This window comes from Myripristis murdjan, chromosome 21, assembly GCF_902150065.1.
Source record: "Myripristis murdjan chromosome 21, fMyrMur1.1, whole genome shotgun sequence".
NCBI classification, from domain to species: domain Eukaryota; kingdom Metazoa; phylum Chordata; class Actinopteri; order Holocentriformes; family Holocentridae; genus Myripristis; species Myripristis murdjan.
The window spans coordinates 21,510,397-21,534,583 of record NC_044000.1 but is presented as its reverse complement, the minus strand read 5'-3'; the positions used below and the strand labels follow the sequence as shown (position 1 = coordinate 21,534,583).

Here is a 24,187-nt window from a genome sequence, read left to right as displayed (position 1 = left end):
ATCTACACTGCAGATTCACCTCTTAAAGGCTTCTTAAAGGCTATTCACAAAGAGAATCTCTGGGTGCACAAAGATACGAGTGTTGGTGAGAGAGATAAGCCATGACAAAAAGTAGAAGGATATTCAACAGGAGTTTGGCTGAACTAAACAATTACGCCCCCTTCCGTTGTCAGCTCTTGGTCACCTGTTGTGTTTGACAGGTCTGCCAGGCTACTACATGCATGCAGGTGTACGACTGCACTGAAATGCATGGAGATTCAAGTATTTTTCCACTGCGGCGTTTATCTGTATGAACGGCCACAAAGTCTTCAAATTCATTTACTTGCAATAAATTCAGTTCAACCTGTAATTAAAACTACATTTGCTGTATTTGCACATCATCACAAAGAATATTCTTCTTACTCTGAGCCATCACACATTTGGAAAAAAAAAAACAAACATGAAAAATGTAATACAGGACCTTTGAGAGAGCTGATGGGCTACAAGCACATCAATGAGCTTGATAAGCATTCAGCTCACCATCACAAATCTGGGGTTAAGTGCCCTCAAAAGCACTAGATATAAATGACTTTTAATTATCTGGAAACTTAGAACTCCACTCCCAGTAACTGCCCACTTTGTACCTTAGTGATTGTCTGCTCCATCTGTGTCTGGGTAAGATTGGGAATTGTAGTTTTTAAATAGTCCACGATGCTCTCAAAGCTGTCACACTCCACTATTTCCCCTTCATGGCTGCTCAGGAGACACAGGGCCACCTTAAAGATCACCTCAGTTCCCTGGACAAATAAAAAATCTGGGAAAAAAAAAACAGAAGTCACACAGTAGTAAATACAGCAGTACTCTTTAAACAATGCAGTAAAACTATAAAAAAACAGGAGGCATATCAGATTTATGGCTTTCCTCTTCTGATAAATGAAGCGTTGTGCTTATAAATATGTCTGTTTGTGTGTGTGTGTATGTGAGAGAGAACAAAATTATAACCCAGTATTGTAAAGATGTACCAAAGATGCGGGAAACGAAGCCGAGGGGGAACTGGGAAGCGAAGAGTGTGAGGAACCATGGTGCTGCGTAGAGGCTCGGGCAGATCTCGTGTTCCTCCAAGTGATTGTACAACTCACGGTGGTAGTCGTGCAACAGCCGTGACAGCTGGTACATCTGAATCTGGGACAACACACACACACACACACACACATACACAGGCGTTTCAACACACAGAGATATGAACAGAGACAATAGCAGGCAAGAACATGCTCCGTCCAGCAGAAAACCGGTATATCTGGATCTGCAGAAGATGCAATATCTCAGGTCAAAGTACACATTATCACAAATCAAAATAATACTGCAAATTAACCTTTACACGACCGAGGAGCTCCTTTAGTATTTAGCACGTTTTTTCAAAGACATGCTCCAACATGTACAGAGGCCGCGCATTTCAGAAGCACTCTGCAAAAAGTTCTCAAGTAACATAAGCGATTCTGGTGCTGTAGCAAAACACACTGGCGGACAAAAAAAAAAGAGAAGCAGAAGTTACATCAAGCTAAAATTAGACTGTTATCAGCCTTACAAATTTCCTGACAGTTAAAAGCAACACAATTTACCTTCCCCCGCTGGTACTAAGTAACAGCACAGAGACCATAGCGCATATTCTTCCTGTCTTTGTGAACTTTGGGCTGGTCTTAAAGGAACACAATGGGAGCACAGAGAGACCCAGGAGGGCACTGGTTGGCTGAATGGTTACCTGATGTAGATTAAACATTACCACGCCTGCTGATGCCTTCATCCCGGTCAGGTCAGCTGACATGTAACTGCGGTTAACAGAGCAAGTAAGCCGCTTGTGTGGTTTGGATAAGGGGTGGGGACGGCGGGCACTTGGCTAATGTTTGCCGTCAATAGCAAACCCACACAGGTGAGAGGCATGTTGGGACTCTCACAGCATGCAAATGACAGCGGAAAACTGAGCCCAGGTGTCGAACATGCCTGTTACACACTCACTGTTTTAAACATGATAGTATCTCACACCATGGATTTCGTTTTTTTTTTTTTTTTTTTTTTTTTCTCTAGTGGCACATGTAAACTGAGCTACCCCTTATTTAACAGTGTTTAGTGTAGGCTGCAGAAACACTGCAGGACATTTTGCATCATGTATCTCCAGTGTGACCTGAATCTGAACCGTAAATCACTGAGAAAAATCAACATGTTTAATGTTTAACCGCAAGTTCGAAAAACAACAGTAAGAACAACAGAGGATTCGGAAGCTAAATGCTGTGCAGCTGGATTTGAGGAAATTCTGCCAACTGTGCTCAAACGCGATCTCAAATGACAGGAGACAGTTAAATGTGTCAGCAGTCATCAAGACTCCCTGGGATGGACGTAATTAAACATAGCACTAATACAGTGGTGCTAGAGGAAAGGTCATGGGGTCACAAAAATCAATTGGTTTATTCCTCTAGGTGTCACTGCAAATCTGAAAAAAACTAAAATAAACAATATTTGAGTTATAACTTTCACAAGCAGGATCTGTGGCGATGGCTGAGGTGAATCCGTAACACCTCAGACGCAGCGCGCGGTTTTTACAGGCACTTTACTTATCAGGTTATTTGCCACATTCAGGCAGTTATCTGATTTCCTAAATGCCATGTAAACAGGAACGCCGGTTTCCGTGATCGAGGTAAGGGATTGAGGGAAATCGGGTTAAGACAGCTGGATCTCTGCTAGGTCAACACTCCCATTGTGCCATGTAAACCTTTTTTAATGGCTTTTTTTATATGTGCACATGCGCAGTTAAAAAGAGCAGATAAGGAAACTGACAGAGGAGACAAAATGAACACAGACTGAACAAAGCTCGGGAGAGTTAAAACTTCATGTTCTATGTTTACGGCAACACGGCATGGAAAGAAATGTAAGGAAACAAAAAACACATCTGCCACCGCCTGCTTCCACCCTCTGTGGCGGAGAGGCGGAGCTCGAGGAAGTTCCTATAAGACATCGGCTGATAGGCGCACTCCATTTGGGGAGCGCAAGTATGAAAGGTGTTTTAAAACTAGATACCTGGTTTCCTGCCACAACCTGGGTCTCACAATAATCTGGTTTCTTGTGTGCATTCAATTTGTCAGTGTTACTGGAATATAATAATAATGCTTAAGTGATCCATCCATCTACTGACCTGTAGTGAAACCATGTCTGGTCGGTACTGGCGCCTGAAGCCGAGGTCGTACATGAGGAACTTGAGCATGTCGAAGGCCTGGTCCTCACTCATGTGCAGCAGCAGCACTCCAGCCACGAAGCTGATCCCCTGGCAGTAGCCCACCTGAGCGGCAGGAAACAGGAGCTTAAATCACACGCAATACATTCTGGCTGCACAGCAGTGCATTATAGAGTGTATCTTCAGAGATGTGTCCATTAACACAAACACGTGACCACACTGAGTACCTCTGTGTCCAGCAGAGAGTAGGCTTTCAGCAGGTTGTAGAGGGAGAGCTGCCCTGCTCCCAGCTGGGCGGAGAAGTACTGGTGAGTGGGGAACGTCCGGCCTGAAGAGCGACAGAGAAAGACGCTGTTAGCTTGTTCATCCTGCCCTGCGACCACATACGCGATTGCTGATCAAAATCCATGATTTTTCTGTATTCTATATTTGTATTTATATAATTCATCATATAAATGCCTATACAAAGAATGAAAGAAAGTTAGGATAGCAACAGACCGAAAGCTGCTATTTCCACCACTAATAGTAACAACAATAACAAGCTTTATTTATAGAAAACTGCTCCATGAATAAGTTATAAACAGCTTTATAAGCTGAGTAAAATTCAAAGCAATACATTTTTTAAAAAGTAACCGATAAATATTCTAAGTGACTTGATCTTTTTTTTTTTATTGCATTTATATTTTCTTAGCATCACCTTTTTATACTGTTTATATTTATATTTATATTGTTTTTATTGTCGTCTATTGTATTTTTATTTCCTTTGTATCGCATTTGTATGTTGTTTTATTATCTTTGAGCATTTGTATTTTTAACTTGTAAAGCACTTTGTGAGTTCTCTCTGGGAAAAGTGCTATATAAATAAATTTTACTTACTTACTTGATCTACCTGCAGCTACGGCTATGCAATATGACCTAAATCTCATATCCTGGTGCAGGTTATTTTATATCGCAACAACAATATATATCACAATATAGCCTATTTTGAGTAAATTACATGAATAAATAGTTTATTTAAAATGACCACATGAAGAGGTCTAAGTCATGAAGATTATGTTTTATCTCACCACTTTGTATCTACACTACTCACAAAAAGTTAGGGATATTCGGCTTTCGGGTGAAATTTCAGGATGAAGCTAAAATGCATTATAACCTTTACAGGTGACCTTCTGTAAAATGTCCAACTGTTCAATGTTTCAGTACTTTTTGCACAAGTTGCTGTTCTCTAACAAGGAGTTTAATGGCAAAATTCACATCAGGTGTTTGATGCTCCAGCTCATCAAGGTCGTATCATTAGGGAACGGTTGCTGGAGACTGGGGTACCTCAAATGGAGTGGCCTGCACTTTCTCAGACCTGAATCCCATAGAAAACCTATGGGATCAGCTGAGTCGCCGTGTAGAGGCTCGGAGCTCTGTACCCCAGAACCTCAATGTCCTGAGGGCCGCCCTTCAAGAAGAGTGGGATGCCATGCCTCAGCAGACAATAAGTCGACTTGTGAACAGCATGAGACGTCGTTGTCAAGCTGTAATTGATGCTCAAGGGCACATGACAAGTTATTGACACTGACATTTTTTGTTGTGGTATATCCACCACTGTTGTTGGCTTTTGTTTCAAGAAATTGTTTGAGATGAGGAAATCACCAGTGTATGCTTCTACTTAAATGCCCTACTTTCATGATATAATATCACTGTAGCGTGAACTTTTTATATTTTCCATAAATTTCACCCAAAAGCCAAATATCCCTAACTTTTTGTGAGTAGTGTATATGTCTATTTAATACATTTCAATCTCTTTGCGTTCATGCATGACATATAAACAGTTTAAAATTTAGCAAGGAATGTGACTAATCTTTTAATGTCAGGATCCCTGGGGCAAAATCAGTTCAAGTGGGGGCCTGCGGCTAAACGAAAGTTTGAAAACCCATAAGACATAAGACACTTAAAACACATTAGGAAAATTTATACAGCTGCTATATTTTCACAACTTCTTGACTCTTTCCCGGTAATTTGACCAGGCCTGGAAAATGTAACAGTCAATTTCCGTGCATTTTTTCTTGGTTTTGTCAGACTGCGGGAAGCCTGTGGATTTGCTCACCTAGATCCACCAGGATGGCGTGTTGCTGAGCCGTGAGCTGCTTCAGCAGGTCGTGATACGGCGTGTCCGGGGCCTGTTGGCGCGGAGGCAGTCGGTGTCGCAACCGATGTTGATGGCAAAGCAGCAGCCACACCTCGCCTCGCCTGTTCTTAGGAACACCTGGACACAAAGAGAGGGAACAGATGTGCTCATCCCACACACTACATACAAGACTACCTCTAAGAAACATGCATACTCATGTATATGCAGATGCACCCTCTTTCTTAAACACACACAATCGTCTCACCTTGGCAGAGTGCATTGTGCATCTCCTCCTTGTCTTGTGGGACTGTTGTTCTTCCCGGGGCGGTGAGCTTCCTCTCCCATAACCCCTGCACCTCTTTGGAGCACTGGCCCACTTCCTGGTAGTCCAGCTTCATCTTGCGGATGTGCAGCTCATCTCTGCTCGCTGGAGCATGATCACCAGAGGAGAAAGGGGATGAGTGAACACATTCTGTCTCAGGTCAGCCAGGGTCTCTAAAAAGTGACATCAGCTTGTGGAGCCCCAGTACACAATAACAGCGTTCAGCGTTACATGGCATCCCCAGTTTATGGACGGCCAGAGAAAGAAGACAGGAGGATGACAGCACAGCGGTGTACATAGAAATGTGCTTCTGTTGGTGCCTTTGTAAAACAGAACATAGCTGATTAAAAGAGGTCAGACTTGAGAGCAAAGGGCGACTGCGGATAGAGTCCCTCCCAACTTCCAGGAACAGTTCCCATGGTAACCTTAACACATGAATGCAAGCCACAATAACCACAAAACACCAAAAAATACATAATTATCCAAAGCTTTCACATTGGAGTCACAGTGAGGCCAAATCAAGATAGGAGGACAAAAGGAACACAGGGACCATAAAATATGGTTGACTCTGAACATGCAAACGAAAGATGCTGATTTAAATGAGCGAAGCCCACGTAATAACCAACACCAACAACATGCAAAACATCGGCCTTGACCCAAAGGGCAGCTTTTGTATCTCTTACCTTCTATTCAAAATGGTTATTCACAGTTAGGTCCTCAGACCAGCATTGGTATCATGGTAAACAAACAAAGGGAAAGATGTGTTGGTGTTCAGAAGGAAAAGGCTGCTTGGCAGTAGGCACAGTGGGTGCATTCCAGAGCTTAAAAAAACATTACTCCTCCTTTCCTATGTGACCTGAAAACTGATGTTGGTGATGACACGTTGCTTTCTGTATCAATAGGGTAGGAAATGAGAGAAGTCAGCTTTATCATCCATGGGAAGTCTTAGTAATTTAGGGGGAAGGATGGGCCACTTCAGTTTGACCTCACCCAAAATATGACATCATGGCACAACCTGAAGAAACACAGCAGGGGAACTACCCGTGTGCTCACCTAGTGGCTTTAACAGTGAATATAACTTAAGAATCAAAAAGAACATGAATGCAACATTCATATTTAAAACTGCAACAGTTATGACTGATTTTTGATGAAGGAGAAAAAAAAAAACTGTGTCAATCAGCCACCACTTCTCCAATCCAATGGCAGGAGAGGACAAGTAATGAAAAAGCCTCAGGATGCACCCACGATCTTGGCCAATAGAGGGCAATATTCTCAAAAGCTGTGGACTTTTTTTTTTTTTTTTTTTTTTTTTTTAAACACAGAGCTGTGAACAGTGCCATTACTGTTGGTTCAGAATGAAAGGGAATCAGTTCCACGCCCTTTAACCTACAGAGTGTTTTTGCGTCCGTGCGCATTTGTGCATGTGTGTGGATATGAGCGGTCATGTACATCTGCACATGTTCACCAAAAACATTTCTTTCTAAATATAGCTGTGCTCGAGAATCCCAAACCCAGGAACAGCAGTGTTTGACTATTCCCAAAATACACAGCAGTCACAAACAACAGTTTAACGGCTGGTTTAACTCTGGGATTTTTATTCCAGTGAGGAACAACAAAACTTCAAGTGTTATGGCAAGTGGTGAGGACGGGCTGTGCGGCTTTGGGGTCATGACAGATGCAGGAACAGGAACTACAGTTGCATATTACAACAAATATGGATACAATATAGAAGTTTAAGGCTGAAACTTTTTTTTTTTTTTTTTTTTAAACTGGACTGGTATTGTCCCATGTCTGTCCAGACTTATAATATTTGTAGCGAGGGTTTTGTAAGAAATTAATAAAAAGGTATTAAGTATATTTTTTGGCAAAATATGAGTTATCCCAATATTGGCTTGTATGATTCCAGTGAGAAACATTCTGTCCTCACTTTGAGACTATTTTTACAGAGGACTGATAGAGAGCTTTGTTACATGGTGCAAAGCTCACTATCAGCAAATGAGCCAAAGAGCTTGTGGTGGACGACCAGAGGAACAGGAGGCCCCTGTCCTGACTGTCATCCAGGGAGAGGAAGTGAAGTGAAAATGCTGAGTTATGGAGTTGAATAATGGCTAGAGAAGTGTTTTTTGAAGAATATGATGATGTCACAGTGAAGTTGACCTTTTGGATATAAAATGTCATGACCTCATCATTTTATCCTATTGTGAAACTTTAGCGTACAAATTCATGAGTTATGGCCCAAAACATGAAACCTTTCACCTTTGACAACTAAAATCGAACCAGTTCATCCTTGAGTCAAGTGCACATTTGTGCCAAATTTGAAGAAATTCCCTCAAGGCATTCCTGAGATATTGCATTCACAAAAATGGGACACATGGATGCACGTATGCCGAAGCATAACAAAGCAACAACAATGACATCCAGTGTTACTATTTACCAACTAGAAAAGCCACAAACTATAAATACCTCCAGTGTCTGCAAAAAAGTACATACAAAGCACATCAAAGAACGCTTAATCATCTAATTGCAACAAGACACAGAACACAGTGTTCTTTGTATTTGGGGTTCACAAGATCAAAAGGAAAGATTTATTCTGCAAATTTTCTCTATATATCATGTGACCAATACCAATTGCAACTCACCCTCCAGCCTCTGGTTCTCCTTCTCCATGCGCAGCAGGAGGATCTGCTGGTGGATGGCCGTCTTCCAGAGGGCACGGTAGTCGGCGCCCGTCCTCTTAGGCCTCTCCCCGCTCAGGGACTCACTTGAGGAGGGCAGCAAGCGCCCAAAGGGGTCCTGACTTGAGTCGCAGGAACGGGGAGAGAGGGGCAACAGCTCCCTGGCATCGCAGTCTAAAAGAAAACACCCCAAACACATCACGACAAAGTAGTTGTGAAGTAATTGTCATAAGTGTTAGTTTTGATATATGTTTAAATATATGGACTGGGTTTAAAATTTGCCTTTATTTGGGTTCAAAGCCCACAAATGCAAGAAAATCCTGTCTTTGGGTTCGGCCTTTCCTGTGGGTATCTACCTTATCGTTGTTACAGAAACTGCAAAAATGTCACCTACATCTATAGGTGGAGGAACATTATCAATGCCTTACGCTCCATAGGGGCAGAAGAGCGTAAGTAAGTAAGTTGGGTTTGGCACGTCAAGATTTGGTCCTGACAAATATAGAAATGAGCAATGATTCAAAATGATTCCAGTTCCTGAGGTCAAGACTGCCACCACATTTCCACCACTGCATTTCTCAGTATATTATTTCATTTGTTTTGATTTATGGCAACATAGGACAGTGCATAAAAAAAAACAAGCAAAGTAAAATTCAATAAACTTTTTTTTTTTTTTTTTTTTTCCCCAAATCAGGTTCAAAAAACATAGAGGCACCCTGCAAAGAAATGCCCAAAATGCATTTTTAATACCCTCGACTTTGGAATCATTTCAAAGTTAAAATTCTTCAACTACAAAATCCCCCGAGGTCAGACTGTGCTAAGACAGACTGTATGTTTTGGCAAGTAGAGATAAAAAAAATAGTTGTGGAAATAGGCTGCACGATCACTTGAAGACCTCCTGTACCCGTGGTGCTCATCTGAAAAGCACGTAAAAGAAATTACACCCTCTCCTGAAACGTTATTGGATGTCTGTGACTGCCATGCAAGAGAGTGATTTAAAAATAGTTTTATAAATGTCATTTTCAGCAGTAATTAAATGCTCCCGCAGGCTGAGTGTTATGCATTGTCTTCCAGGCACTTGTTGATAATTCAGAGCTTGTTGTGCCGTGCTTGAATGTCAAATGTGATTGTGTTACAGGAGGCTCTGTGTGTATCTAGTGTCAGACCTGGGTGCTGCATGGAGGCAGAAGGCTTGTTCATGGGCGAGGCGACCCTCAGGAAGATCTTCTGCCGCCAGGAGACCCTGCGTGGGGTCGGTGGAAGACCCCCTCCGCTCACAGAGTCACTGCTGCAGGTGGACAGTGTCCTCTTCCTGCCTTCCCCATTACTGCAAGAGGAGGCAGCATAGTCACCAACACCCAATAAACGAGTCAGGTGTCATCTTACACTAACAGTCTTTCAGCACCCTTTCAGGAGGCATTCACACACACACACACACACACACAAAATGCACAGACACATAAGCACACATCCACTTGTGCACATACACACACTTCCAGTCTCTCAGAGGAAACCTTACACAGGCTTCTCACCAGCACAATCTTTCAAGAGATGCTGTGAAAGAGTCAAGACGAAACTTAAGAATACTTTCGACAAACACACACAAGGCTAGTGCACTGTCTGACACCAAAAACATGTATTAATAAAGCAGCTGGTAGTGTTGCAGCTCATAATTAGTCTGTAGTAGAAAACTAATGGCAGATATCAGACACACAAGCAGCCAAAGTTGCGGTGCCTGAATGTTTTGCTCATTTCCTGGAAAAGAACTTGTTTTTGTGGGGAGGGAAAAGAACAGTTAAAGAGCTGCTGGATATCCTCAAAAAACCACACGGCTCACCAACGCATGTCACTCGAACACGTCAAGTCATACACACACGAGAGTCCAAAGCTGCTGAGTGTCAAGCTGAAATGTCAAGTGCATAAGTAAGAGGTTATGTAACATGACTTGATGGATGCTTAAACTTCACACTACTCAGTTTCAGCTCATTTTTCACCGCTGAAGAGTTGAGCCTATTATGTCATGAGAGGAGGATCACTTGAGAGCTGGTGCTAAGCCTGGTCAGCACACAGCGCCTGCCCGATCATGTGCACAACAAATAACAGGAAGTGACCTCTGATTGGGGCTGAGGCCTTTGGGGCGGTGATTGTGTTCGTACAGCTGTTCTGGAGATTTCACATCTCTTCTTTGCTCGGCTTCTGTAATGCAACTGAAATTCTTTGCATGTCATATTATCTCCCCATGATTTCCTGCCTGTGCAGATAAAATAAAGCCATAGGAAGTCGCAAAACAGCAGCGCTGCAGTTTGGTAACCTCGCAGGGCAGATAATGCAGCCCTGGCCATGAAACATGTTGACATATTCAGATTGAATTACTCAGCAAATCCAGACTTTTCAACAAGTTATAATCTCAAAATGTTGTCAATCATCCCCATGGGGGAGGTGTGCTGAAAGCTCCATTTTTACTCTTCTTACTGGTGACATTGACTATGAGAGGACTTGAAGGGTTAGACTCCTGTCAGAGAGGGAAAACATCCCCTGGAATTGAAAGTCTGCACAACTGAATCTCATTCATAATTGAAATGTTAACCTTTTCTTTCCCCCAGCAAGACATTCTGCCATTTCCTAACACAGCTAGACTCTGTCACGATGGTGCAACACCAAAGGGAATCAAGAGTCTCTAGGGCATCTTTTCCTTTCAAATGTGACACTAGTGATTCTTTAAACATCATGCGCTGCATTAGTCAGTAAATGGCAATAGTGTGTAATGCAATTAATGAAGGCTTTAATTCACGGTTAAATATAGCTTTGCGGTGCAAAAAAAAAAAAAAAGCTTCATGCCCACATGCAAGTAAAACAAGAGAGGGGCGTTATCAGCATCCCCATCTTCTTGGGAAAATCGGAAGAATCCAGCTGGAAAGACAATGAAGAACAGCTGGAAAGTAATCGTTTGTTAATGAAAACAGGCTGTTGATAGATGGGAAAAGACAGAAAGACATGGAGACTAAAAAGCAGGATGTTAACATGGACAGACAGAAAAGACAAAAAATGGCTACTGCCATCGCAGTGAAGAACAGTGCGTCCCGCCCACCCGTCCCATCCCCTCAAGTCCCTGTCAAGTCCTTGGTTGATCCTGATGAGTCTAAGCAGGGGGTCGGCTGTTTACCCCCTCTCACCTCTTGAGGCTCCCACTGTCACCCAGGGAGCCCAGGGACCCCAGTGAGCCCTGGTAAAAGCTTTTCAGGAAAATGGGAGCGGAGAAGGAGGAAGGGAGGCCGAAGGAGGACTCGCTCTCTGAGACGCTGCGCGTTCTCGAGACGGACGCAGGACTGGGTGAGCCACACACATGAAACGCCCACAAATAAAAACAAACACATTATACAAAGTAAAGGGCTGCTGCTGGAGCTCAGAAAACACTGAAGACTCATAAGACATCAAACAGTGACAGGAAACTTGTGATGCTATTGTTCAAAGACAGTGAGGCTGGAGGTGGAGGCATTTTTCAAGAGTTTTGGATTGATCAAAGCACTGCAAATAGATTACATTGTCTATATATGTCAAAGGTAAACTAAATATTTAGGATTTCCCAGTTAGTGTCAAACTGAATAAAGAAGAGCATCTGGTTAACATTTTCCATGACAATGTTTGCTTTAGTCAAGTGTGTTTTCAAACAGGACTCAAAAATTCTCCAATATATTCCAAACATTTCAGTATAATTTACTCTCTGCAAACCAAAACATTTACCAAAGAAATATGTATTCTCGGTTGTGTCTAGAAATATATATATTTCCCACTCTTACATGTTCAAACTAGAAAGAAAGTGCCTAGGAAGTGCTGTGCTGGTTGAGGTACCTGCTCTGCAGGAGCTCTGGGTTAACAGACTGCTGTCTGCGGAGCGGGGCCTGTTTGTTCTGGATAGCCGGCTGGCCCTCGAAGGAGATGCGTTTCTTCACAGGAGGATGGCTGAAGGTGTGAGCACGCCGACGGAACTGCAGGCCGCCCTCCGGATCATCGTCAGGGAAACTGAGAGGGGAACCTGGAGGGGAGTGACCAGGAGACTCCTCGTCCTGCTGAGGGTGACACGGGTGACACAGATGTTAAAGGGAGTGAGACGGAGTACTGACCATTTATGGTGACACTGCAACTTGTGTTTTCTCTGAAGATAGGTCTAGTTTCATAACATTTTTAGTATGCTTGGATGTCATCCCATAATGGTTTTGAGTGACGAGTTCAAACAATGACAAGAATGATGATCCATAAAATAGTTGAGGCAAAATTCAAAAGGACTGATATGGCACACTGTTTAATCCACATCCAGTATGTTATGCTATTCCAGAGGTTATGTAAAGCCAAAATCCAAATTAAACACACTCTCTTAATACAACAGGTCTACACTCACCTAGTCAGTGCCCCCCACAAGTTTCATTCCACTTTCAACTCCACGCAACGCTCTTACACTCAGAGCCACCTCATGCCTAGTCATACAACTCCAACTATCTATTGTATTCTAATGGTCGATGTCATGTGACTCATAGTATTACACGCTATTGGCAGGGAAGCCCTTGACGGCTCAACTCCTAACCAAACCCTCCAATCTCCTCTCTCTGCACTACGAGAGACCTCCCACTGCATGATCTGACGTGACAGAGGGGCAATAATAACTGTGCAGGGTTTGGTGAAATCACTACCTCACATAGTGATTAAAGCTGATTCAAACCTTGTACTGCTGATCACACGGCATATGTAAATTACACTAACGACGACTGTCAGCTAAATGGCTTTAAAATATCAATTATACAATGCAGGTTATATAGATAAGATGAAGTAGTTTAGATTAGGACAGGACCATTACCACATGAGGAGCGTGGCCACATTTCTATAGTGTTGAGTTGTGTTTACGGGAATGAGAAGAGGAAGCCAGGAGAGGCATGGCTCTGCAGACACAGAGCTGGACATCCTGACTTTATTTCCTGCTTGCCAGGAGATCTGCATCCTGACACAATCCCCAGACTGCTCCTTACTCAGCTTTACCGCGGGGCAAAACAACATAATTGTTTCGCAGGGTCAGAACGCAAGTGAGGCGAGCAGAATCGCTTAAAAATAGAGAGAAAACAGCCTTGAAACAAACCAGCAAGTAGAGTCTAGTGTATATATATATATTATACATAAGTCAGGTTGACTGTAATACAGCGGCTATAACTAAATTTCATATTGTTTATGATCTTGGACGACATGGATGAGTGGATTTGTCGCCGTGCTTACTACATGTGTTAATACACATCCGCATTTCATGACACTAAGTAGCAGGTAACAGAAAAAAAAACATCCCATACATCCACTAGGAAGCCGATGTAAACAGTTCATCCCAGTTGGAGGCTCGTAAAGGTAAATCTGGACTGATGTGAGCATATAAGGCAAAGCAGGAGTCACATGACAGGTAACGTGTCAGGGCAGAGCAGGGTTCATGTCTCGCCTGCATGTTTAGTATAATAAGTCACAGATCCTCCTTGTATACCTTTTTGTTATGACTGATGGGCTGATGGGAGGGTCGGGGGGGATTCCATCACACACTCACCCCACATTCTGCACGGCAGTGACACAGTGGAGCCCTCTGCCATCCAACACCCGCAAATGTTTAACTGACAGCTCGAAAAACACACTCCCTAATGTACCGTGTCTCGTTGGGGGCGCTATAGATAAACCATGGAGCTATCTGAGAATAATGCAGCTCAGTGTATACTATCCCAACATGAGAGGAACGCTGTTGATAGGCAGTATGTACGGCCTTTGCATCTAAAAGTGGCTGCCAGCTTATCAAAGTGGCCCCCTTATGAGGACAGGGCTGGAATATAACATCCCTCTAATAGATGCAGGCTGAAAAGTGAGATTTCCCAGAGGCCCCTGACCGCAGCTACTCTGGGAAGTTTCACATTCTTCCTCAAGGACACTTACTCTCTCAAAACTGCCAATGCTTCCCATGCTTCCCAAACGGCCTCGCATCCGGCTGGCACCCTGGAGACAGAGGCGATTACGCAAGATCACACAGAGTTCTCAAAATGTCAACGAGTTAATGAATATCATGCAGTATAAGAGTAAAAATGGAAATAAATCAGGAAATGTAAAAAAAAAAAAAAAGCACAAATATTTCCCTGACTGACAGTGTCATTGTTTGGCTAAGTCTATGAGACAATAACAGATGGCAGCAGAGGTCTCAGATTGCCTGGATCCTTCAACTAAGGAATTATTCTACTGTCTCGCTGGCAGATATGGGTCAATCCAAATCCCCTGGATGACGATGACACGGAAACAGCAACAGAGAGGGCAGCACAAACAGAGGGTAGAGAGAAACACACACAGGTACACACAGCAGAGTGGCTATGATCTGCTGGGAGTTGGGAAGATAAGAGACAGAGACAAGGATAAACTTAGAAAGAGAGAATATAAGAGAGCAGGCCACCGAGAGAGAGAGAGATGGGGGAGATCAAATAACAGGGAAGGAAATTAAATTCAAAAGAATAGGCAGAAAAGAAAGAGTGTTTAAAAAAAAAAACCTCTCTGCTCCATCCTACCCTTGAAAAGATGTTCTCCAGAGAGTTGGTGAGGGAGGTGCGGGCTTTATTCTTCAGGATATCTAGTTTGAAGCGACCGCCAGTGGCTGTGCCGTCTCCCGCCGCTGAGGCATTTGCCGCATTCTGTCACAGAACAATGAACAGAAACAAGCTGTCAGAGGCACAGTAAAGAAATGGTTATTAGACTTGACTGCGATGACTTTTAATGTGGGCCAATATTGTTTTAGCACACAAACTGCATATTATTTGTGTGGCTATATAAAGATTGTGTTATTTCTTACAAGCAAACCACATGGCCAAGTGTTTTTGAGTCACAGTCACGGAGTAAGAACACATGAGAGCGTTTTTTGAAAACAAGTCTGCGAAAAGAAAAAAAAAAAAGCCGATGATGGCATTAAACCATTACCGCAATTGAATTTAGAATGAACCGTTTTATTGAAAATATTCAACATGAAATCCCTTGCTCTAGATCCTGTTAAAAGAACAATGACAACAACATTTTCAAAGAAGCAAATTTTATTTTACTACCGTGTATCAACAACTGGCATCACACAATAGTGATCCAACCTACACCAAGCTCAGGAAAGCTTGTATATATTTGTTACTCGGGGTCAAATAAGGTCTTTCCTGGGAGAAAATCCCCCGGCACACAGTGAGTGGTGCACTCTACATTTCCAGCTGCAGCAACAGCAGTTTGCTTGGGATAAATAGGAGAAAACCTGTGCAGTGAACAGCAACATCAAGGAAGCCTCATTTTTGTATTCATGATATTGTCAAGAAATCATGGTGAAGCCGCTCATTTTAAAACTGATGCTACATCACGCAAGTATAAACAAAATATATATATAATAAGGACAATGATGAAACAAGCAAGACAGTAGAGATGTGAAGTGGTGCCCAACAGATTATGGGAGGTTCAAAGAACTGAGGAATTGAATTTCTAAAATATTTAAAAGGCCTTCATTTATTTTCCCCCAAATTTACATTATACATTATAGTATATTATGTTTTTTTCATGACTCGCAATGTTGTGAGTTCCAACTGTGGTAGCCAGTCAGGCGTTAGCTGAGACTACAGGGGGTTTCTGACCATTTTTACTGGCCAAATAGGTCTACACACATGCAGCAATGTGTAGCATTCAACCACCACCGCTGCCAACACTGATCGATATAGAGTGAGGCAGCAAGAGAGAAAAAATACACGACATTGTCTTATCATCAACATTTTACAAACAGCCACAATAGGCCTATTATGATGACAGTAATTGGCAATAAATAATAAGTTCAGTGATGACAGTGACAATGAGGCAAAGTAAGCAGTAAATTACATAGACTTCGATATGCGAGCTCACTACAGCCTCTTTGACATGAGCAACAGAACACAGTAAAGCCTATCCTACATTTTATTTTTTCTTACTTTACTGCCTCAGTTGCCTCTAAGCACTGATAAAATTAAGCTGACACTGACCAAGTTTTTTTTTTTTTTTTTTGGACATCAAAAAATGATCAGGAGACCATGACAGAGTTGGACTGCTATGGCACGGTATCTCTATATATCTTGTGAGTTGTGACATCAATAAGGTTTGTCTTATAATTTGGTCCTTATTTGAAAAACAGGGGTTCATCTCTGAGCTCGTGATACAGATGAGCTGGGGTTTTTCAGTGCACTTACCTGGGGGGTCTCTCCGATGTGGAGGTGGGACTTCTGCTTGGTTCCACACAACTGTCTCAGATGGAGAATCACCAGCTCATTCTCCTCTTGGTCTGAGCCAGGCTTCATTTTCTGCAGGCATGAATATACAAACGCACACACCTCAGCCACTGGGATGGAAAAAATTTATTTGTGAATTAACGAATAAACCTAGTATTTATCATATTCATCTTTTTCCTGTAAAACACCACCAGCAACTGTTAATTTGTTGCAGTGCTGAAAGCTTTTTTCCCTACACAGTGTGAATCCTTACCTGAACCCGCTCAAAAATCTCTGCCTGCTCATTGTCAGTCAGCTGGGAGAGATATTTTTGGATGGCGATCTTCGCTCTAGGCGGGTACAGACCTGGAAGCACACGAGGAAACAAGAACATTTTTCATCTTGCTACGACTTCTCACAGAGATAGAAAGAGTTTACATCAATATATTCATGAATCGAGCCCGTGAAGGCAGTAGAGGATATGCGGCTGAGTTCACGCTGCGTACCCTCAATCCGCTCGCAGAGCTTGTGCAGGTCATGCATGGGGCAAGCTTCACATAGCTGGATTTGAGTCTTGTTGCTTTGTAAGGCGGCTGCTGTGCTGAAGGCCTGCTTCAGGGTCAGCATCACCTCATCCACCTGACATACACACACACACACACACACACACACACACACACACAAACACAGAGACACAGGAGCTTGTAGTGCCTGAAAACAAGGGATTGAGTCCAGCGGTAAAACCTGAGGTTGTTTCATTTCTGGTGCTCTGTGCAACTCACCAGGGACTCACTGGCACACTGGAAGACATAGCAGATGTACTGACTGGGACCAGACTCCGCAGGGTCCCGACAGATGAATCCAAAATGGTCTGTCTGCTTTATACCCTGCATTAGAAAACAGAAAAAAAAAGAAAAACAAACAAATAAGCAACTGGTATAAACCACAGTGATGTAAGGAAAACACTTTTGGGTCTTTGGGTTCACTCCCATAATAGCGATGATAAAATTGCAACTCCTGAACTACAGCATATGACATTGATGCCAACAGCTTTTGACATTTTCTATGATGCCAAACATATGTAATTTAATTTGTAAAATAGCCACTGCACTCACAGCAGTCAGTGCATTATCCTTATGCAGGCTGTCTATATGAAGGAATAAGATAGCATCTGGCAAAGATGATTTATTGTAAAGTCGTAAAGTCGTGACTTCCAATGTGAAGTTTGTGCAACTGAGCTTGCAGCAGATGCAGCCAAGTTAAAACAAACCAACCTGAGAGCAGGATGAGATGTCTTTAAAGTTCTTCTCTAGCACCACTGTTTTACTGTCTGGACTTATGAGGTTTACCTCAAAACGCCCCACCTGTGAAATACAAACATGCACAGGCAGATAAATGCACACACCCGCACGCACACACACACACACACACACACAACCAAGGTCAATCGTCAGCACAAATAACTTTTCCCATAACTGACTGCTACAGAGAGTATCATATTGAAGGCTGCACTCTAGTTCTCTAAATTAGCTACATGAGGAAATGGGCATGGTGTGTGAGGACTGGCAGCTGGCTAACCCCACAGCCTGCATGCTAATCATAAAGAGGCGCAGTGCTGCAGTCACAAATTCAGCTCAGAAGAGTTACAGCCTCTTTACTCAAGGCACTAACACAGGGCCTTGCAAGCCTGCAGTTGGTAACTGCCAGCCGGTCGCACATTAAAATGATTTGCGGTAACAAGCAGCTCAGAGGCTGAGCTAAATGCAGGCAGGGATTGAATGACAAACTGTGCTGAAGCAAGCAAACATTTTTTTTCTTGTATGACAGAAGACATGGAGTACTTTGCCTCATTATTACTTGCTACAAGTGAGTATAAAAAGGTCAATCAATCTCATTGACAATGTGAATTAACAGTTCTGCTCATAAACTTGGCCTCTACTATAATTTGGACAAAATCCAAAGGAATAAAATAATCAAATAATTTAATACATTGTATGTCTTCCACCAATACTATGATTGCACACAATATTCATTCCCTATAGTTTATTGCAAATGAACAAAATTCAGTTATAATGGATCCCTCGGTCTTGGCTAAGCATGTGAGTGCATGTTCAGCCACATGTTCCACCACATGTTCCGGTGGCAGGGCACGCTGTTATGCTAAAGCTCCAACTCTAAGGCTGTATGAGCACTTTTCCCACACAAACACTGCTGTGTTTTCCTCCTCTAGTGGACTCTTCAGTCAGCCAGACTGCAAAACAGTAAACCTCTGAAGAGCTAAGTCTGTCTCAACAATAATAAAGCCCCTGATTACATCTGATGACATCTGACATTTCACAGAGTAACTAGACCATACCACGCTGTTGTTGTTTTTTTGCTTATATGAATGGTGTGAGGTGCATTACTACTTGAGCACGTCACTTATTTTCTGTACCTGGAAGAGCATGGTGCGGTTTTTGTCTGCATCGGAGGGCTGAACATGGTTGGGTGCGCTCGAATGTCTGCGGCGAATGGGGGCCATCATGACCCCCTCCCTCGGCTTCCTCTGCAGACTCCCTGCCAGGCTGCTGCAGCGCGTGCGAAACTCCTGCTGTTCCTCGAAACCGGAGTCCTCCAGGATGCACTCAGGGAACGCTCCCCTCAGGCTGCCGTGACTGGAACTGCTGGACAGGCCCTTACCTGGACCACATTACACATCAGTTACACATCAATTAATAACTTAAACAAAACAAAAAAAAAAGAAAGAAAAAGAACAAATTGTCCCACAGAAACTCTCACATTAATCAGTAAAAAAGATAAGCTGCAATTGTAGCTCCCTCCTTGAGCTGAGTCAGTGTGATTTTGAAAATACAATACTCAGTATTGCACATGAGCATGTTAAAAAGAGCGGGGCACAGTGAATGAGCTCATGTTTTTGTTGAACTAAATGCGTCAGTTTGCAACTAACGCACTGTTTTACAGCACCCAAGGCCAACGATTTACGGCAACCCACATATGCAGCATGGCTAATGTTCGGATAACACAGTTACTGCTGCACTGCTGACGTGCATCCATATGAATATTTGAATGAGTTTTAACGGAGGAAAAAAAAATCACATTTTTATGCAAATAGTGCCTGCCGAGTCTGAAAAAAAAAAAAAAAAAAACAACAAGTCAGAATGTCAGCCACACTGGCCTCGAATTTGAAAAGACAGATCAAGCTGCAGCATCCAAACCAGTCTGGGGAAATATTTACAAGTGATCACACGAAATCATTAACAAAGGGTCAGAACATTTGTAAACCAATCTGTTTTTTTTTTTTTTTTTTGAACATTATTTTTATTGAAAGCAAGATACAATTCCAGGCATATAAAGACAGGCATTTTTTTTTTTTTTTTTTTTGATTCACAAGAAGATAAATCCCCCCACCCCCACCCACCCACCCACATCCCAACAACCCCAGGTAGTGCAACCCAGTCTGATAATAAAAAAAAAAAATTAACTGAATAAATAAAATAACAATAATAATAACAATTCATTACATATAAATAAAATTGAGTCAAGTTCTTAGTGAGGTTATATGAACAACAAATGAAATGGTTGTGTTGGACCGGGTGTCATCACATGTCATCACTCATCATTTAACATTCATGAGTTATCAGGGAGTGATTTAAGTGTGGCAAAATATGACATCACTGGGTTCCAGGTAGAGTAGAAGCGGTCTTTGGACCCCCTAAGTGTGTATTTGATTTTTTCAAGGTTTAAATAAAGCATAAGATCACTCATCCATAATGAGATTTTTGGCGGAATCGAGGATTTCCAATGCATGAGAATCCTCCTACGGGCAAGTAGAGTGGAAAATGCTATAACGTCTTTATGCTTATTAATAATCTGATGTTCAAGTGGCGCTGCACCAAAGATAGCTGAATAAGCATTAGGTTGTAGATTTAGGTCTAGTGCCTGTGAAAGGGTCCTGAACACAGCTGACCAATAATTAGACAAGGATGGGCAAGACCAAAACATGTGTGTTAGGGTTGCTGGGGCACTATGACATCTACTACAATTCTCATCTATATTGGAATATATTCTGGCAAGCTTTGACTTGGAGAGGTGGGTACGATGCAGAACTTTAAACTGAATTACACCTAGCTTAGCACATGATGTGGTCTTATTTACTCTGGTCAAGGCCTCGTTCCAAGAATCATCAGGTATTGCAACCCCTAGTTCCTCCTCCCATCTCACTTTGATTTTGTTGAGGGAAACATCTCCAAGGGATGATATAATAGAATAGATTCTCGAAATGAGGCCTTTCAGGTTGGAAGGAATTTGGAGAATGTCATCTATAGCAGAGGGTTGTGGTGTAATTGGGAAGTTTGGTTCAAGGCTTCGTATGAAATGTCGGGCTTGTAAATAACGAAAATGACTTGAGTGGGGAAGGTTAAATTTATGAGAAAGATGAGTAAAGGTGGAGAAGATACCTTCAGTATAGAAATCTTTAAATTTGGAGAGACCGAGCCTCTTCCATACAGCAAAGGTATTGTCTATTCTAGCAGGAACAAAGAGGTGGTTATTACAGATAGGGGCCAAGTTACAGAAGTCTTTTAGACCAAAGTGGTATCGAAATTGTGACCAAATTCGTAGAGTACTAACAACAACAGGGTTAGAGGTGTACTGCTGGATAGATAGAGGGAGACTGGAGGTAGCCAGGGCAGGGAGGGATGTAGAGAGACAAGATTCATTTTCAGTTTCGCACCAGCTTAGTTTTGGTGATTGGACCCAGTATATGATTTTCTGGATGTTGGCCGCCCAGTAGTAATAAAGCAAATTTGGAAGACCCAGTCCACCCTGAGACCGATGCCGCTGCAATAGCCCTTTTTGTATTCTGGGTACCTTGCCTCCCCAAATGTATGATGATATAGACTTATCAACGGACTGAAAAAAAGACTTTGAGAGAAATATTGGGAGACACTGAAAAAGATAAAGAAACCTGGGTAAGACATTCATCTTAATACAGTTGATCCTCCCTGCCAATGACAGGTTAATGGATCTCCATTTCTGTAAGTCATTTTTTAGTTTTTCAATGAGCGGTGCAAAGTTTTTTTGATATAGTTTAGAGTAGGTTCGTGTGATATTAATTCCCAGATACCTGAAACCAGATTTAGATAAATGGAAGGGTAGGTCACTTTGTGGGATGGAAAAAGCTATGTTGTTCACTGGGAAGCACTCACTTTTAGTGAGGTTGACCTTATATCCCGAAAAAATACCAAATCTATGCAAAACCTGAACTATATGGGGGCTGCACCGCACGGGATCAGACACATACAACAATAGGTCATCAGCGTACAGCGACAACTTATGTTCTTTCCCCCCTCTAGAAATTCCATTTATTGACCGAGACGATTTTAACATGATAGACAGAGGCTCGATGGCAAATGCGAATAAAAGTGGGCTTAATGGACACCCCTGACGCGTCCCCCTAGACAATGAAAAGTATTTAGAGTGTTTTCCATTTGTGACCACCGAGACCTTAGGTGATGTATACAAGAGTTTGATCCAACCAATGAAAGTGGGTCCAAAACCGAAAACTTGCAAACAGTTAAATAAATATGCCCACTCCACTCTGTCAAAAGCCTTCTCCGCATCCAGGGAGATAACCACCTCTGGTATCTCCCCGGATGCTGGAGTGAATATGACATTAAGCAGGCTTCGGATATTAGAGAATGAGTGTCGACCTGTCAAAAAGCCAGTTTGATCAGAGGAGATCACTTCTCCTGCAGCAGACTCAAGCCGTCTGGCAAGCATTTTAGCCAGTATTTTAATATCACTATTCAATAAGGAGATGGGGCGGTAAGATCCACACTCAGTTCTGTCCTTCCCCGGTTTTGGTAAAAGTGTTACAGATGCCTCTGTTAGTGTATGTGGCAAGGTCCCGTTACACATTGAGTCATTAAACATTTCTAAGATAAGTGGAGTTAATTTAGCTGAGAATTTTTTGTAGAATTCGATAGGATATCCATCGGGACCTGGGGCCTTACCGCTTTGCATTGCCCTGATTGCATTTAAAATTTCACTGTGTTGGAAAGGTAGTTCAAGCTCTGCTTTATGAACAGAGTTGATAACAGGGACTTGTATGTTTGAAAAGAAGTTCTGCATTTCGGTATCGTCAGTCGGTGCTTCAGAGGTGTACAGTTTTGAATAAAATGCTTTAAAAGTTTCATTGATTTCAAGGGGGTCGGTAGTAAGCTCACCATTTTCCTTTTTAATTTGTGGGATCTGCTGTTCAGAAGCCTTGCATTTTAATTGATGAGCTAGGAGTCGACTAGATTTTTCCCCATGTTCGTATACAAAGCCTCTCGATTTCAGTAACATGCGTTCTGTTTTTCTAGTAGACAGTAATTCATATTTGGCTTGAAGGTCAATTTTACTTTTGTAAAGTTCCGGAGTGGGAGAAGTGGAGTATTGATGATCTATGTTAATTATTGATTTGAGAAGTTGTTCTTGTTCTTGCCTTCTATTTTTATTTACCATAGATGTGTATGAAATAATATCCCCCCTTATTACCACTTTAAGGGTCTGCCAGAGCAGGGAGGGAGAAACATCATCTTTCTTGTTGGTTTTCAGGAAGTTGTCAATGGCTGTTGAGATCATTTGACAGAATCCTTTGTCTGTTAATAGTGTGGCATCAAGTCTCCAAGGAGCACGTTCAGAGTAGTTGAGTGGGAAGGAGAGATCTAGTATTATTGGTGCATGGTCAGATTCCACTATGGCTGAATACTCTATTTTACTGACAAGGGGAAGTAATGTACTGTCAATAAAAAAATAATCAATTCGGCTATACGAATTATGGACATGTGAAAAAAAAGAAAACTCTTTAACTTGAGGAAAACGAAAACGCCATGGATCAATGCATCCAATTTGGTCCATAAACGCTGATAAAATGTTAGCCATTTTGGATGGTTTTTTTGATTTTAAGCTGGAACGGTCTAGAGAGGGGTCAATTGTGCAGTTAAGATCTCCTCCAAAAATTAGACTGCGTGAATTTAGGTCAGGGATAGATGAAATTAATTTTTCCATGAATTTCTCATCGTCCCAATTGGGTGCATATACATTAACCAATAGTACAGGTTTGTGGTAGAGGGACCCAGATACAATGATAAAACGGCCATGTGGATCAGATATTATATTTGAGGCACTGAAAAGTGTTTTTTTATGTATTATGATTGCTGTGCCACGTGACCTGGAATTAAAATTTGAATGAAAAATTTGGCCAACCCAAGGTTTTTTAAGTCTAGTGTGATCTTTGACCATTAAATGTGTTTCCTGCAAGAAAGCAATTTCACATTTTAGAAGTTTGAGATGTGTGAATATTCTAGTTCGTTTTATGGGTCCATTCAAGCCCTTGACATTCCATGATATGAATCTTGCACTTGCTCCTCCTACATCTGGATTACCATTCTGTATCTTCTTCATAATCTGAGATCTATTGATAATGTTTTGTGGGTCTACATGCTCTGCCATACCGCAGTCCAACACTTACATAGTCTTCTGTGAAAGGCATGTAAAAAGGTACGTCTACTAAGAAATATAAGGTAGAATAATGAAAGCATACAATATAACCTGCAAAATATAATTGAAATCCAG

General features: G+C 42.1%; 1 protein-coding gene across 7 annotated transcripts in view; it reads right to left on the bottom strand.

The window, feature by feature from the left end:
• tbc1d4 (TBC1 domain family, member 4) overlaps positions 1-24,187 on the bottom strand; it is a 42,188-nt gene that overhangs the window by 4,545 nt on the left and 13,456 nt on the right. Inside the window, exons 4-22 of one of the 7 annotated variants that reach the window (XM_030080076.1) lie at positions 19,002-19,246; positions 17,842-17,931; positions 17,350-17,454; positions 17,074-17,206; positions 16,842-16,933; positions 16,550-16,660; positions 14,879-15,001; positions 14,262-14,321; positions 12,162-12,379; positions 11,486-11,638; positions 9,479-9,639; positions 8,280-8,489; positions 6,324-6,326; positions 5,584-5,745; positions 5,298-5,456; positions 3,430-3,530; positions 3,164-3,307; positions 1,002-1,161; positions 624-793 (exon numbers count right to left, since the gene is read on the bottom strand). In XM_030080076.1, coding sequence (XP_029935936.1) covers positions 624-793; positions 1,002-1,161; positions 3,164-3,307; positions 3,430-3,530; positions 5,298-5,456; positions 5,584-5,745; positions 6,324-6,326; positions 8,280-8,489; positions 9,479-9,639; positions 11,486-11,638; positions 12,162-12,379; positions 14,262-14,321; positions 14,879-15,001; positions 16,550-16,660; positions 16,842-16,933; positions 17,074-17,206; positions 17,350-17,454; positions 17,842-17,931; positions 19,002-19,246 — 2,600 coding nt within the window. Of the gene's footprint in view, positions 1-623; positions 794-1,001; positions 1,162-1,598; positions 3,040-3,163; positions 3,308-3,429; positions 3,531-5,297; positions 5,457-5,583; positions 5,746-6,323; positions 6,327-8,279; positions 8,490-9,478; positions 9,640-11,485; positions 11,639-12,161; positions 12,380-14,261; positions 14,322-14,878; positions 15,002-16,549; positions 16,661-16,841; positions 16,934-17,073; positions 17,207-17,349; positions 17,455-17,841; positions 17,932-19,001; positions 19,247-24,187 lie in introns of those variants that run through there. The other 6 variants (XM_030080078.1, XM_030080077.1, XM_030080080.1 and 3 more) reach the window with 6 other exon arrangements.